The sequence below is a fragment of the Pseudorasbora parva genome, chromosome 1, assembly GCF_024679245.1.
Source record: "Pseudorasbora parva isolate DD20220531a chromosome 1, ASM2467924v1, whole genome shotgun sequence".
NCBI classification, from domain to species: Eukaryota; Metazoa; Chordata; class Actinopteri; order Cypriniformes; family Gobionidae; genus Pseudorasbora; species Pseudorasbora parva.
In genome coordinates this window covers 28,057,335-28,074,569 of record NC_090172.1, presented here as the reverse complement: position 1 = coordinate 28,074,569, position 17,235 = coordinate 28,057,335, and the positions used below count along the sequence as shown (strand labels likewise).

The 17,235-nt window shown below is 37.4% G+C and overlaps 1 protein-coding gene across 1 annotated transcript; it reads left to right on the top strand.

Moving 5' to 3' along the window:
* The first annotated feature begins 594 nt into the window (after nucleotides 1-594).
* trpm5 (transient receptor potential cation channel, subfamily M, member 5) lies at nucleotides 595-16,739 on the top strand. The gene is made up of 26 exons (XM_067437472.1): nucleotides 595-651; nucleotides 2,227-2,294; nucleotides 2,380-2,533; nucleotides 2,646-2,826; nucleotides 2,909-3,075; nucleotides 5,040-5,217; nucleotides 5,384-5,448; nucleotides 5,558-5,743; nucleotides 5,844-5,940; nucleotides 6,071-6,189; nucleotides 6,294-6,632; nucleotides 6,710-6,856; nucleotides 7,203-7,326; nucleotides 8,694-8,839; nucleotides 8,920-9,032; nucleotides 9,128-9,226; nucleotides 9,314-9,575; nucleotides 10,684-10,802; nucleotides 10,890-11,022; nucleotides 11,114-11,288; nucleotides 11,938-12,106; nucleotides 13,989-14,167; nucleotides 14,383-14,515; nucleotides 15,844-15,916; nucleotides 16,258-16,348; nucleotides 16,511-16,739. The coding sequence occupies exons 1-26, from the start codon at nucleotides 625-627 to the stop codon at nucleotides 16,621-16,623; spliced, it is 3,657 nt and encodes a 1,218-aa protein (XP_067293573.1). The 5' UTR covers nucleotides 595-624; the 3' UTR covers nucleotides 16,624-16,739.
* Nucleotides 16,740-17,235: the final 496 nt, after the last annotated feature.

The window sequence follows — 17,235 nt, the reverse complement described above, 5'->3', positions numbered from 1 at the left end:
CGAGCATTTACGCCAAACCACTTTTGGTGACTAACTAAATATATTTTCATGCGCAAGACACTACAGGCAAAGACATTTTTGGGATATATCACTTTCATGACAGATTCTTTCAGACTACTAAAGAGAAGACATCCAAGATTAGGTTAATCTCCACTTCTAGCACTTACACAAAACTTTTCATTTTATTATCACTCGTTCAAGTTATACCAGGCCTGATTCATTTACTATTTTATTGAAGTGTTTAGCTATTTTTTATTTTTTTAAATATAGCAACATTGTGTTAATCACCAGTTTCATTTTAGCAAGACATCCAGGGCATTGTGAGCTGACAAACCGTAAAGTTTAACAAGTTTTAAACTCTAAAGCAATGATGAGAGTAAATAATAGTATCATGGAAATGAATAGTTTAAAATATATTTTCCTGTCGGAATGGTTATGAATGAAATCGGGAGGAAGGCAGGTAAGTGGTTGTCTGGTTGAGCATGTGTAGCAGCCCTTGGTTAGGGAGTGGTTTTGTCACAATAAACCTCCTGATTCACTTCCTGGTGGCACTCCAGAGCTGGCCAAGCTTGTAGTGGCCTAAAACAAGCTCAGAGGACCCAAGAGCAAAGCCAACATCCAGATATGCTGGGGCATCAGGATACTCCTCTGGTAAGTGAACTCTTTCAGTACAAAGCCAGGCATCAGTTTGCAGGACATTTCTTGTTTATACCATATTGTTTATATATATATATATATATATATATATATATATATATATATATATATATATATATATATATATATATATATATATATATATATATATATATAACAGTTTCTGAAAAGCAATTTATAGTTAAATATGTAAAGGTGAAATCAACGGAGAAGCTTAATTTTTCTTAAGACAACCATTTTAATTGTTAAGATTTGCATTTCAATGGTTCTATTTTCTTAATTGATTGAATTCAGTGGATTTACTTTTTTAAAAAAAAATTACAACAATTATACTGAAGAAAATAATTGCCTTAAAAAAATCCATAAATAGGTAAATCGTCATTTTAGTAGGAAACATTAATAATGATAGTTAACATCAAAATGTCCCATTCATTGTATTGGCATTTTTAAGAAGATTTGTTTCCTGATGGATATATTTCTGTGTGTGAGTTTTAATGCAAATAATTGTGTTTTTGTGCTGTGCTGCGAATGGCTGTGTCCTCTCTCATACTCCCCATTCCTTCCCCTAGTCAAATCATGGGCAGCTCTTGCACCTCTCCACACAACCACACATCAATCATGTTTGCATACAAGTCATTGGTACTTTTCAATAATCAACACCTGGCCACTTCCTAACTCCAATAATCAACTATTATTTAAGCCATGTTTTGCATCATCTTTTTATTTATATTTAAAACTAGATCTTCACAGCTCCCAGTGGCTGCTGACTGAGTAATTGAATCTTTACTGATCAAACCAGATCAAAATGTCTCTGGTTTGAAAACAATGAAATGAATGGCGACCATTATGAAACTGGAGGTTTCACACTAAGCCGGCAAGGTGGCATTTGGATAAAATCAAATTGATTGAAAAGATCTGATTACATCAATCAGATGCTGTTAAACTCCTGAAATGTAATGGTAGCATTACATTTGGTTTCCTGACTGCTTTTACTATGACTCTATCGGTACGTGCCTCTTCAACCGCATTAGGAGAACTGACCTTGAATCACTGTTGACCAGGATGCAAACAAGTCCAATTAGACAAATGCATAGAGCACTTCTGTGGATGATCAATTTTGCCTGCTATCATTAAACAATTTACAAAGGTGTTTTAATATGTTTATGCATATTTCCATGTTTAAACACCATGACTTACTTTCTTTCTTTCTTTCTTTCTTTCTTTCTTTCTTTCTTTCTTTCTTTCTTTCTTTCTTTCTTTCTTTCTTTCTTTCTTTCTTTCTTTCTTTCTTTCTTTCTTTCTTTCTTTCTTTCTTTCTTTCTTTCTTTCTTTCTTTCTTTCTGAACCTTGCCTCACCTCAGGTTGGTAAAAAGCAGGTCAGTTTCCCAATTCATGTGTCGCTCAGCCTTTAACAGGAGGGAGGGCATGTTTGCATGTGCCTAAAGAAAGAAAATGAAAATTGCTTCTGCTTTACATAAAGAACTAGCTAAAGTTACTGAGCAGAACAGCAGCTCCTATGGCTGCACCTGATTGGACCATAATACCGATGCATTTTAATTCTGTCTATAGGGTGTGTTACGGCAGGGCAGAAGGTGTCTGCACTGTGGTGAACTGTTGAGTGAGTCCCACGAACACAGGTGAGACCGGTCAGTGGCATGACTTATCGCCAGTATATACTCAACGCAGTTCAAAATGCTTGACCTTTTGTGTCTCTGTTTGCAGCTCTCCACTAGTGGGATGTCGGTGTTACTCCCCACTTACTGAGTCCGTTATTCGTATTGGAGAAAAGGGCGATGAGAGATCCGATAAAGCCCACTGGACGGCCGGACGTTTAGGAGATATTGATTTTATCGGTGTCAGTCGGACCAAGAGCAAGGTATATAAGGAGAGATATTTACAAAATCCTTTTGTTTCTACTCAAAGTCATCACTGTTCTTGATGGGTTCAAGCTTGTGCACATTATTCACAGACTTTATTTGTCAGTCCAGTTCGTCAGGGTGACCAGCTCTACAGATCCAGCTGAAATCTATCAGATTTTGACTAAGCAGTGGGGTCTTGCCCCTCCTCATCTGGTGGTGGCACTAATGGGAGGCGATGAAGTGGCCCAGCTGAAGCCCTGGCTGAGGGACACACTTAGGAAAGGCCTTGTGAAGGCGGCACAGAGCACAGGTGGATTATTTATTGTTCATTAAAAGCAAAAATCATATTCTCTTTTTGATTGTCATAGATCTCTGACCCTTGACCTACATAGGGGCGTGGATCCTCACCAGTGGATTGCGTTTTGGCATCACCAAGAACCTGAGTCAGGCCGTAAGGGACCACTCTCTAGCGAGCACTTCTTCTAAGGTGCGAGTGGTGGCCATTGGAATTGCTCCCTGGAACATGATTCACAACAGAGAGCTGCTGCTGTCTGCAAAGGTGGTCTGCACACTCACATAATTTTTTTCTTAGACAGGTCTTCTCAAAAGATAGGTTCATTGGGACACTTTTCCCCCCTAGTCATCTCAATAGCAGAAAGTGTCCCAATTAAAGGGTTAGTTCACCCAAAAATGAAAATGATGTCATTAATGACTCACCCTAATGTTGTTCCACACCCGTAATACCTCCATTCATCTTCGGAACACAATTTAAGATATTTTATATTTAGTCGAGAGCGTATCCAAGTGTAGGCACACTATACTGTCCATGTCCAGAAAGGGAATAAAAACATCATCAAACTCTGGTCAGGCCAATCACATCGTGTATAGAGTCGGTGGGCGGGGCTTAACATAATGGCGGCCGAGTTGCACTTGCGTGCTACTAGTAAACACAGAAACTGGCGAATGGCGGTCTTTCGAATCAGCTTTGACCGCGACTCTGGAAGACTTGGAGTTAAGCTTTTCTCTTAGAAAAGAACAAAGAACTGCACTGAAGTCATTCTTAGAAAGAATGACTTTAGTGAGTTTCCAGACCAAATATCTTGTGGGTCTGGCTTGTCAGGCTACTCTTGTAGAGTCACGTGAAGTTCAATGATTTTCCAGCAGTTTTTGGACACTGATCAGTTTATAGCAAAATGCAAGAAGACGGATGTCATAATGTTCATTTTGGCAAGTATTCACATAAAGAAAGTTGATTAAAGGGATAGTTCACTTTAAAATGAAAATTCTGTCATCCTTTACTCACCCTCAAGTTGTTTGAAACCTGTATGATTTTCTTTCATCAGCTGAACACAAGGGAAGATATTTTGAAGAATGTCAGTAACCAAACAGTTAACTGGAGCCATTGACTTCCATAGTATTTTTTTTTCAACTATGGAAGTCAATGGCTCCAGTTAACAGTTTAGTTACTGACATTCTTCAAAATATCTTCCCTTGTGTTCAGCTGATGAAAGAAATTCATGCAGGTTTGAAACAACTTGAGGGTGAGTAAAGGATGACAGAATTTCCATTTTAAAGTGAACTATCCCTTTAAGTTAACATAAACAGTTGGAGAATATCAGATGTGTATCAGTGTATAGGATCCGTGCGTTCGGCCATAAAGTGACAGCAGTTTTGTAAAGAGATTTGTAACTTTTATACAAGTTTATGGTAGTCGTATGCTAGTATGTCGGATGGAGCATCACTGACTGGTTTAAACCGTGTTGGCATAATTTATATTCATACAACAACAATAAAATAATGTACTGACATAAAAAAAGAAATGTACATTTGATTCTTAAGTACTTTTGAAAACAAATACTTCTGTACTTTTACTATTTTTTACAACTTTCACTTGTAACGGAGTAATATTTGACCAGTAGTACTGTTACTTTTACTCAAGTAATGAAGTTGTGTACTTTGTCCACCCCTGGCCTGGAGCTAGGGGGTAAGGGTAGAGGGGATGCACCGCTCTACAGTCATTTGAAAGGGATTGCAGTACCAGTTTTGGCCACAATCTTACATACACTTCCTTTAAACGTCATCACGCTGAACAGAAAAGCTCATCTACTACTACTATTTTAACTCAAACTTTTCAACTTGTAGATTTTAAATAAAGGATTGTCAGATCCTTAGTGGCGGTGACATTGAAGTCATTCGGGTGTTTATTGCTTAACTTTAGATTTTTAATTCTAGAGACATTGTATGTACCTTTCAAAATTCACAAGTTGTGTTCAGTTTGGATATCTTGATTACCAAAATGTGGAAAAATCATACACTTTTGTTGGTCACTTGGCTAATTTTCTGCATTAATCCAAAAGCCAATGGTAAAATCCTTTTGGCTTTTTGTTAAAGAAATCAGGGTGATGTTAACGTACAGCTCCTACTCTACTCTATAACTTAAATAATAATTTGAATGTTTACTTTTTACATAACTTTTTATACAAAAACATTGTTTCATTTTTCTAAATTGTTATTTTTGTTTAGCCTGATCATCCAGCGACATACCCATCTGAGGATCTTCCCCACGGTTCAGTGTACTCCTTGGACTGCAATCATTCCCATTTGATCCTGGTGGACGAGGACCCCCAGAGACCTGGAGCCACTGGCGAGATGAGAGTCAAGATGCTCAAACACATCTCTGAGCAGCGCACAGGATATGGAGGTGAGTTAAGAGGCTCGCCCCCATATGAGTCTCTTAACTCATATGGGGGTGATATGACGGGTAAACACAAACACAAGAGTTTGTGTTTACCCGTCTCTCTAAATTTTGCCAGTTTTTATCTTCTCATGCTCTGAGATACTTTCAAATGAATGCATTGTTCTAACAGGCACAGGCAGTATAGAAATCCCTGTTTTGTGTCTTCTGGTTCACGGAGAGCCAAGGATATTACAGGTCACTCTAAACATTTTATTAGTTAAACATATCCATATATTAAAACTGTTTTATCATGGCATGTGTTTTTTTCCAGTTTGTAATAGCCACATGTATTCCCATGTTACAGAGAATGTACAAGAATATTCAGAATTCAATACCCTGGCTGATTTTAGCTGGCTCAGGAGGAGTCGCCGATATTTTAGTGACCCTGATGGACAGAGGATGCTGGGATGCTGATATGGTCCAAGAGCTGTTGATAAACACCTTCGCTAATGGCCTACACAGCACGGAAATCACTTCCTGGGTCAGACTGGTAATAGGCAACCTTTGTTTTATGATAGTTAGATCATGTTTTCGATTATATATAACATGTAGCTACTTTTTGTGTAAAGTCTAAAGATTTTGTCTAATAGATCCAGAGAATATTGGACCACAGGCACCTGCTGACAGTGCATGACCCAGAGCAGGACTCCGAACTGGACACTGTAATTCTCAAAGCACTAGTTAAGGGTGAGTAACCTTTATTTTATACTAACTATAGCAATTTTATCTTTCTCTTATTCAAATGCTTTTAGGTGTGATATACAGTATTTCTGGTGGGTCTATAATTGTTCTTGTCTTTTAATTGTTCCTGACTCAGCTTGTAAGAGTCAGAGTCAGGAAGCGCAGGACTTCCTGGATGAGTTGAAATTGGCTGTGGCCTGGAATAGGGTGGACATAGCTAAGAGTGAGATCTTCGGTGGAGATGTGCATTGGAGTGTGAGAATTAAACTTAAAATACAACTATTATTCTTAATTTTTTTAAAGGATCAATATTTTTTGTTTTGGATTCATATGCACACGGTTTCTTTATTCTCCTTTAGCCACAGGATCTGGAAGAGGTGATGATGGAGGCATTGATGAATGACAAACCTGACTTTGTGCGTCTGTTTGTTGATAACGGTGTGAACATAAACGAGTTCCTAACTTATGGCCGTCTTCAGGAGCTCTACTGCTCCGTGTCTGAGAAAAACCTCCTTCACACTCTGCTCCTGAAAAAGCATCAGGAGAGACAGGTTCATTTGGCCAGCAAACGAATGTCCGGAAACCAGCACTGCGAACCGGGTGACCGCAGGCCTCGTTTCACCTTCCATGAGGTCTCCAAAGTCCTTAAAGATTTTCTTGATGACACCTGTAAGGGTTTCTACCAAAAACTTCCAGCGGTGAGTAGGCCTTTAACAGGCACTTACAAATGTCTCACCATGCTACCATCCTGCTATATTATGTGCATTTGTCGCAGGAGAGGATGGGGAAAGCCCGCAGCCTTTTCCATAGCCAGAAAAACCTCCCAGACATGGACCGACGTTGTGAGCACCCTTGGAGAGACCTCTTCATTTGGGCTATTCTGCAGAATAGGCAGGAAATGGCAAACTACTTCTGGGCCATGGTGGGTCAATAAACCAATATGAGCAATAAACTAATTTTCATGAGCTAAGTCCATTTACATGTTCACAATTGGTTCTTTAGACCTTATCAGAAGCTACTGACCCATAAGTCTCATTGAAGAAGTCAAGTATCACAATTGACCTCAGTCGGATTTGCCGATCAGACTTTATAAGGGTCAATAAACAAAGAGTAATTTGCATGAAATAAGTGCTGTAAAGCTGAGAATCAACACTAAATGAATTTACTGCTTGTCTTTGCATTCCTGCAGTTAATAATTGTGCTTATTTCTACTTTATGTACAGTACTTATTCAGTGCATTATTGTATATTGGTCTTTGTGTGTTTTAGGGCCCGGAGGCTGTGGCAGCTGCTCTGGTGGGCTGTAAGATCATGAAGGAAATGGCCCATCTGGCTACTGAAGCAGAGTCTGCTCGCAGTATGAAGAATGCTAAGTATGAGCAGTTTGCTATGGGTGAGAATCACAACACTACCGACCATAGTGGAGAACCCAAACATTTAAATATATAAAGGGATAGTTCACCCAAAAATGATCATTTTGTCATAATTTGCTCGGGAAATGACATTCCCAAGTGGTAACCTTTCGTTCTCTCTTTTGAATCCAACAAGGAAGTGACTTAAAAAAACTGCAATTCATCGACTGGCTTTTAGAAACAGGCTTCAAAAGGGAGCCAACCCAATAGACCCCCCATGTTCCCAACTTTACAGCAGAATTTTTTTTACAGCCTGGTACAAAAAGGGGTTTGGGTCACTAATTTTGCCCTTCATGACAACTGTGAGGGGAGTGATTTTTTTTCATCATAACAAATAGTTTAAATTTATATTAAGCATTAAAGTTCTGCATAATTAAGGGCCTGGCTGCTTGAGTGACAGGTGGATTGCAGCTGCTGTCAGTACTAGCCGTTTGTCTGCTCCAATCACGTCCCGCCTCTTTGCACATTTTCAGTTATCTGGGAGTGATGTGCTGCCAATATTGTGAAGGCCGTTTCCGCCTACTTTGGGCTTTAAAAATGCTCTTCAGAAGCCTACGGGTGACATCATAGACATTACGTCCATTGTTTTATACAGTCTACGGTCGTTCCAAACCTGCATGATTTTCTTTCTTTTTCAGAACATGAAAGAAGATATTTTGAAAAATGTGTCGGTGTTTGTCCATATAATAATAACCAAAATGTTTGATTACCAACATTATTCAAAATACCTTCTTTTATGTTCCACAAAAGAAAGAATTTTATGAAGGTTTGGAATGACATGAGGGTGAATATATGATGAAAGAAAATTCATTTTTGGGTCATTTACTCACCATCTACTCACCTACATGTTTTTTTAAGTCTGTAACACATTATTTTATCTTCATAACACAAAAGATATATTGAAGAATGTTGTGATATTTATCAAAATATTTCTTCTTCTTGGCAGAAGAAAGAAAGGCATTCACGGTTTTGATGTTATATGGGTAAAAAAAGTAAATTATCCCAGTATGCATGTGTTGTTTTGGATGCTGGGACCAGCATGGGACGCTGGTTGCTAGTTTGCTGGTTCCCAGCATGGGAACTGGGATTGCCTGTAGAGCTACAACAGCACTTAGTTACGCTAGAGAACAGCATGACTATTCTGGACCAACATGGAATTCGTGCTTGTTTATTCTGGATTTTTCAGCAGGTTTAATTGCAAATTAAAAACCACTGTTATATTAATTAAATATGTAAATTACACAATATGTTCTTTTCTGGGTGAGCTATTTCTTGAAGCTGTGTGACAAACCTATATTAAGTGTTACGAGCAGAACGGTCAGTCCTGATACCTGCACTATTCTGACAGATCTGTTCAGTGAGTGTTATTCAAACAGTGAAGACAGAGCCTATTCCCTTCTGGTGAGGAAAACACGCTGTTGGAGCAAAGCCACCGTGCTGAATCTTGCCACTGTGGCAGATGCCAAATGCTTTTTTGCTCATGATGGGGTCCAGGTAACAGCTTATGTCTAATTCTTGCATTTTCATTGCAGCCATATCCCTATGATCAACTCTACCTGGATTGTCTTTCACAGGCCCTGCTGACTAAAGTCTGGTGGGGAACCATGAGGACAGACAATGCAATCTCTAGACTTCTGCTCACATTCTTCATCCCTCCCCTCATTTGGACCAGTCTCATCAAGTTCAAGTAGGGATATTTGTTGTTATTAATTCCACGTATGGCAATTAAACAGATTTTTATTTATTTATTTATGAGCGTATATGTGCATGTATGTGTCACAGCGCAATGGAACAAATGAGCAAAGGTGATGGGGAGCCGTTTGATGAGTTGGACAGTTTGGAAACAGAGCGAGCCTTGATGCTGACAGATGAGGACCCAGTGTAAGTCTCTATTTCATACTTGAAGAGATACAAACTACAGTGAAGCGTAAATATCCTTTTGAACTGTTTTCAACCTTTTCCCCTCAGTGCTGCTGAAGGTGGCGGTGGCTCTGCAGTACAAAGCTGCAGCGCAACCTTCATTCATGTTGTGCTGCGACGATGGAACCGTTTCTGGAGTGCTCCAGTCACTGTGTTCACGGGGAATGTCATCATGTACTTTGCCTTCCTCATTCTGTTCAGTTACGTGCTCCTCCTGGACTTCCGACCCCCACCACCGAATGGCCCATCTGCAGCTGAGATCATCCTCTACTTCTGGGTCTTTACCCTGGTGTTGGAGGAAATCCGACAAGTAGGACTAAATGTCTATGATTTGACGTGCGTGTGGTGTATGTTTAAGCTGTCTTGTTGAAATGGCTTATAGAAGAGCTTGATTAGAACGGCGTAAGTGTTGGTAGATTTACTTTTACAGGGTTGTGGGCATTAAGATGTGAATATGGAATGACTTATGAATTGTAAATTGATTAGAATTGAAGTAGTGAACCTAGTGCAGAGCTGTAATGTCTGTCCTTTAAGTGTAGATTTTAATAATACATTTCATTGTCCAGTGTAAATTAGCCATACGCATGTTATGTGCCAACAGTATGAGCTTACGACGTCAAACACAACAGAAAAATTCATTACAATATATTATAAAATGCAATGCAACAGAGCACAACACATTCATCCTACAATACAGTACAATACAATATGCCATATATAATATAATACAATACAGAGCAGGAAAATGCACACAATATACAATAGACAATACAATACTAACACTGAACACACACATACAGGGTGGAGTGTATGGGTTCATCCAAAATAACAGGTACAAATGCAGTTTGGCAGTAAAGTGGCCAGTGTGCCCAAACAGCTGAACAAACAGTGCCAACAAAAATGAGAGAAGGGTTAAGGAGTAAATCCAATTCACGGAATTACTTTCTAAGAGTTGCGGCACAGGGGAATATACTGTTTTGTTCTTATTTTTATGGATCTAAAATTATCATTTGAGGGAAGAGATTCAAAGTTGTGGTGACCAGGACTCATTTATAATCTCCCCTACCCATTTTCCAGACTCTTACTCCTTTTCTGAGTCCTGGAGGAAAGGTAAATGACAGCCAGTGATTGGTTTGTGGGTGCCTAATGTGCAGAGGTGTGGCTTCTTCGTGTGTGATGATACTAAATGGATAATGTATAAGGAGAGGACAGATTCAATGACAGAACTGGTTCATCAGGTCTAAAAGCTGAGCGTACCTTTTCTTGATGTTATATTGGTCTTAAAGTAGGATGTTGAGAGGATATATTAGTTGATGGACCTCCTGAAGCCCCCCTGAAGTTTGTAGCACAACACAGTACAGTTGTATTTTGCAACGCTGCTATTCACTGTATGATTTTTAACACTCTATTATGCACAGAGTTTCTTCACGGATGAGGACATGAGTATTCTGAAGAAGATGAAGCTATATGTGGAGGATAACTGGAACAAATGTGACATGGTGGCCATCTGTCTGTTCGTGGTGGGATTGTCATGCAGGTACAGTATTTTGATCAAATTGTGCTGTTTTTCGTGAGCAGCATTCAGAGTAGCATTGTGCTTAATTTGAATTCTTTTTGTCTTAAGGATGGCCACAAGCACCTATGATGCTGGCCGAACTGTTCTTGCTTTGGATTTCATGGTTTTCACATTAAGACTGATTCACATTTTTGCTATTCATAAGCAACTTGGGCCCAAAATCATCATTGTGGAGCGAATGGTAAAGATTATCATTGTCTGATTCAAAATGAAAAAATATAGACTGATGAAACATCTGTGTAACCCACATGTGTTTTTTAATGATTTTACAGATCAAGGACGTGTTCTTCTTCCTCTTCTTCCTGACCGTGTGGCTGATAGCGTATGGAGTGACGACACAGGCTCTTCTGCACCCCAATGACCCACGCATCGATTGGGTCTTCCGCAGGGCACTGTACCGCCCCTATCTCCATATATTTGGACAGATTCCCCTGGAGGAAATTGATGGTACACTATATATTCTTTATATATTCCTACTTTGAGAACATTTAATATATAACTTACTGGCTATATATATATATATATATATATATATATATATATATATATATATATATATATATATATATATATATATATATATATATATATATATATATATATATTTATTTATGTATTTATTATTTTTGAGCTGTTATTTTATTATTGACTATTATAAAATGTATAATATTTTAAATTAGCTTTTATTTTTATATTATTTTTATATTTTCATTTCAATTTGAGTTTAAATTGTAGTAATTGTTTATGTGCTTTTGTAATTTTTAAATATTTATTTCTTACATTTAAGTTTTAGTAATTTTAGTACTTATTGCAGTGCATTTTTTAAGTTAGAATTTGTTTTTATTTACATTTTTTGTATTTAATAGTTTTAGTTAACAATATCAACATTGGCTTGAAGTAAATACAAGTAACCAAATGTACTAGATATAAATTCAACAGTGTTTCATACTTAATCAATGGTTCATTTCATGCTCGGTGTGTCTCTAGTCACACACTTTGTTCTTTTAGCTAAATGAATTTGTAGTTATTAGACTTGACCTCTAGGTGGAGCAGTTGCAGTTCATTTTTGACTATATTTCTCTATGTAACTTCACAGCGGCAAAAATGTCGGATGATAACTGCACAAATGATGTGGAGGAGATCATCTTAGGCACTCTGCCACCCTGTCCAAACTTATACGCCAACTGGCTGGTCATTCTGCTGCTCGTCATCTATTTGCTGGTCACAAATGTGTTGCTGCTCAACCTTCTTATTGCCATGTTCAGGTCAGAGACTGATTGCGAGATTCTGTTCTGTTAGAGATACTTCATTGTGAAAAAGTAAAGTACGATTAAAAAAATTGCACATTTCGGTAACACTTTCAATGGTCCACTATAGACATTCTGAATATAACTTTGCAACTACATGTCAACTAAGATGCAAAACATCACACCATCTCTTGCAAAACCAAACACTATCAAAACAATTTTAACTCTTCTAAAAGTGATGTCTTTGCATGGTCTCCACACACAGACATCAAGTGATTAGCCAGATACATGCCAAACAACACAGATGTGAAAAAATGTAAAACACGTGTCTTTTGCTTGTTCGGTGTTGTGGAGTGTACAGGAGTCATACTTACATACATATATATGCCGTTCATCGTAGGCCTATATACGACTTTCATCGTATGTATGTATGTATGTATATATATATATATATATATATATATATATATATATATATATATATATATATATATATATATATATATATATATATATATATATATATATATATATATATATATAGTATGGATACATTTAATACATTTTATAATTATTGAATTAACTTGAAATGACGAGCTGAATAATGACACTATTGGCTTGGTAGAGCTGCTTTACAGCATTATATGAATGACTTGTATGCATATTCTGTATATATTTTCAAAAAAACAAACAATGATAAAACAAATATTTTATAAAATTATTATAAATATATATTATATTTTAAAAATGCTTAGAGTTTTTATTTCTAAGTGACTGAATTATGTATAATTACACTATAAACAGAAATGCAAAAGCACTCTAAAAAATGCTGGGTTAAAAACAGCCCAGGTTGAAAATGGACAAACCCAGAAATTGGGTTGTTTGAACCCTGTGAATGGACCTATTTAAACAACCCAATTTTGTTTCTGTCCATTTTCAACCCAACTTGGGTTGTTATTAACCCAGCATTTTTAGAGTGAGGATACAAATTATTTATTTCTGAAAACATTGAGTTTTGATTTCTAAGTGATCAGTTTATGTATAGGCGTTTTCACACATGACCGTGGGTATAGGTAATCAGTGAATTAAACACAAAAGCTAGATGTTAGTTTTGAGGTTTCTAATGTACCTTTGCAACTACACTCAAAAAAAATGCTCGGTTAAAAACAACCCAAATTGGGTTGAAAATGGACAAACCCAGAAATTTGGTTGTTTGAACTCAGTGAAACCCTTTTGGGTTTTTTGAACCATTTTTCTTCTGACCCGAACCCTAAGCTACTAATAGTAACAGTCTACTAATGCTCTAATGAGAGTTAGTTGACATGTAAGTTACTTATAGTTAATTGAATGATTAACATGGACCATCAAAATAGTGTTACCTACTTTTCCAGTAAATGTGTTTGTGTGTGTGTGTGTGTGTGTGTGTGTGTGTGTGTGTGTGTGTGTGTGTGTGTGTGCTTGTTTTTGTGACATATCAAGACAAAAATGTGTATAATAACATGTGTATGACATAGGTATTACAGAAAATGGTGACATATCAGGACATTACCCCATGTCCCCACTTTTCAAAATGCTTATAAATCACACAGGATGAGTTTTTTTGAAAAAGTAAAAATGCAGAATGTTTCCTGTGATGGGTAGGTTTAAGGATAGGGGCAGTGTAAGGGGATAGAAAGTACGGTTTGTACAGTATAAAAACCATTACGCCTATGGAATGTCCCCACAATTCACAAAAACAAACGTGTGTGTGTGTGTGTGTGTGTGTGTGTGTGTGTGTGTGTGTGTGTGTGTGTGTGTGTGTGTGTGTGTGTGTGTGTGTGTGTAAAAAAATACAATCTTTTCATAAACAATGTAATGAAATGCAATATGGAATGTGACTAAACATGTCACCTCTCCACAGCTACACCTTCCAGGTGGTGCAAGAAAATGCAGATATCTTCTGGAAGTTTCAGCGCTATAACCTGATTGTTGAATACCACAGCCGCCCGGCACTAGCCCCACCCTTCATCATCATCAGCCACATCTCTCAAGCTCTCCTCAGCCTTGTCAAAACGACAGAAAATAAGCAGGATCTGCTAGGTGAGGAAATCGTCACACTGGCGGTGTACTTCCTTTATAGCTTATTTTGACAATTCATAATAATTTTGATGAAGTCAATCAAATACCAGTCTAAATAAGATCACAGGACAAAATGGTCCTGTGCAACGTAAAAGTCAAGCAACGTAACAGGAAAAGCAAAGATGATATTTAAAGAATCTGTGGTCGAATGTTTGTTCCTCTATTCTTGTGGTCAGAGAGAGAACTACCGGCTGGCCTGGACCAGAAGCTGATGACATGGGAGACGGTGCAGAAGGAGAACTACCTGGCTAAATTGGAACGAGAGCATAGGGAGAGCAGTGGAGAGAGACTCAGATACACTTCCTCTAAGTGAGTCACAATTGTCAATGCTATACACATGTGATATTTTTTTATTATATATATATATATATATATATATATATATATATATATATATATATATATATATATATTGTGTTTCAAAGCAGAAAATTCTTCTTTCAGTGTTACAGTGTTAACATTCAGCCAGAGATAAGTGCATCAAAGCAATGTTCATATGGCGGTAATATAGAGCTATAATATAGTTATGTGGTTGGTTATCTTAACTGTATTTAAGTAAGGCTAACAAATCGAACATGTTAGGCTGTGAATACTACATGTGCTTGTAATGATTGAAATGCAAGGACGATATAATATTGTAACATGAAAGTTTTGTGTGTCGAACCAAAGTTGCTGTAATCTAAAATCTTTGCAATTGTTGGTGTCTGAAAACATTGCCAAGGCTGGATCCACAGTAGAAACAGGGAAGCAAAAGGAGAGGAATTAGCATAGAATTATGACAAGCCAGACCCACATCAAGATGTTTGGTCTGGAAACTCACCATTGACAGGGCTCAATCCGAGGGGGCGGGATAAACGGTTGTCTTTCAAACTCCCTCTGCACGCAATTGGATAGCGCTACAACCAACCAAGCAACGAGCAACGAAGGTGAAACAGAGCTAGTTGACAGAATAAACTTTCGCCGTATCCGGTTGGCAAAACTCAGAACACATCTTCCCTTTTTAACAATGCCTTCAGTGCCGTTCTTTTCTCAGAGAAAAGCTTAACTCCAAATCTTCCAGAGTCGCGGTCAAAGCTGATTTGAAAGACCGCCGTTCGCCAGTTTCTGTGTTTACTAGAAGCACGCGCAAGCGCAACTCGGCCGTCATTATGTTAAGCCCCGCCCACCGACTCTATATACGATGTGATTGGCCCGACCGGAGTTTGGCATTTACAGCTCAGAAGTGTATTGAGAGTATTGACACTCGCGGCAGATTAGATTTGCTGCCGCTAGGGTGCGTCTAGATTTCTAGGCTAGCAAAGTATCATCATGTTTATTTGCCACTCTTTCATCAAGTTTATGAGATGCATATGATCTCGATTTAAACAGAACATAATCAGGAAGGCTCTGCTAGAGTTTACAAGCCAAATGCGAAAAGGCTCTTTAGTAGAAAGAAGTATCTTCTTTAGTATACTTTGATATGAGTTTTGTGACCTTAAAATCATGATGTACTGTATTTTAAAACCAATATAGAAATGATAATCAGCCCATTGTCTTGTATCAAGATTTGCGCTACAGGCGAGTATGTTAACTGCAAGTCTATACTGAATGAGTGTATGAATAACCATTTTAACCATTTTGCGTGTATCCTTTTACAGGGTACAGAGTTTGCTGAGGTTGGTTGGAGGTTTCAAGGATCAAGAAAAGCGAATGGCAACAGTGGAGACTGAGGTGACGTGAAGGACTAACTGCTGACTTAAAGTCACCATGAAATCAAAAATCTTTATTTGTATTAAGGAATACTGCAGTATTTATTATTAAATAATTTATCCGTGTACATCTTACATTATTTTTTTAAAATGAATGCACCCTTTTAATCTTTATCATAACGATTCAAGTCCCACGCTTAATTTTTTCTTTTTTAAGAAGCCATTTGTCTCTGATATATGTGACAATAGGGAAGAAAAGACTATCGCAACTTCCGTTTCAAGCCGACTTTAATGCCTGTTGAAATTGGTCATTTAAGTTCATGATGCTAAATGACTTTACTGAACGTGTAACTTAATCACTAGGTGAGGTATTGTGGAGAGGTGTTGTCCTGGATTGCGGAGTGTTTCCACAAAAGTACTCTGAAGTGTGACAGAGACGCGCCTAAAGCCCCACGTGAGGCTTTCTTTACTATTATGTTGCCTTCCTCATATTGTGTCTTTTTCCTCATCTTTGTATCTTATTTGTTCTCTGTCTTACTCTGTCTGAGTGTCTTCTTTCCATTGTCACACAGTCTTTGTCCTCTCAAGGTAACAGTACACTCGCTCTGTTTCCCAGGGTCCATTGCCATCAGCTCCAGAAACCCACAACCACAGGAAGCCAAGCGACAGCAGCCATCAGGACATTTAGGATATGGTGCCGAAAAGAAACTGCCTTACATTGATCAGTGATCTGGCTATATTATTACGCATTTTTATTATTTAACTTGAAATAGGATATCTATAGTATGTCATTGTAATAGAGACTCCAGGCAACAAAATTAAAAAGATAAAACATTTACAGATAATATTTTGATTTTGCCATTCTTTCCTTGTACATTAAATTTTGGTAATGGTTTGTGACTCTTTTGTAGCTGCACAGCACTATATAATAATTATCACTATAACATTTGCCATACAAATATAATTTATATATATATATATATATATATATATATATATATATATATATATATATATATATATATATATAACTTAATGCACTTGAATTAATTGAAACTAATTGTTTTTCTTGTCAGAAGAATATTAGATTTTCTTTTTCTTTTATCAACATCTGGCTAAATTGTTTCAGTAAAATGAAAATTTTCATTTGAATTACCATTTTGAGGAATTGTATGAATGCTACACAGTCTGAGCCATTGACGTCCTCATTTCAATAGACTAGTTCGACAAACATGTATAAACTACCATTCAGATATTTGTGGTCGTGCGATTTTTATGTTTTTGAAGATGTCTCTTATGCTCACCAATGCTGCATTTATTTGTGAAATATTATCAACATGT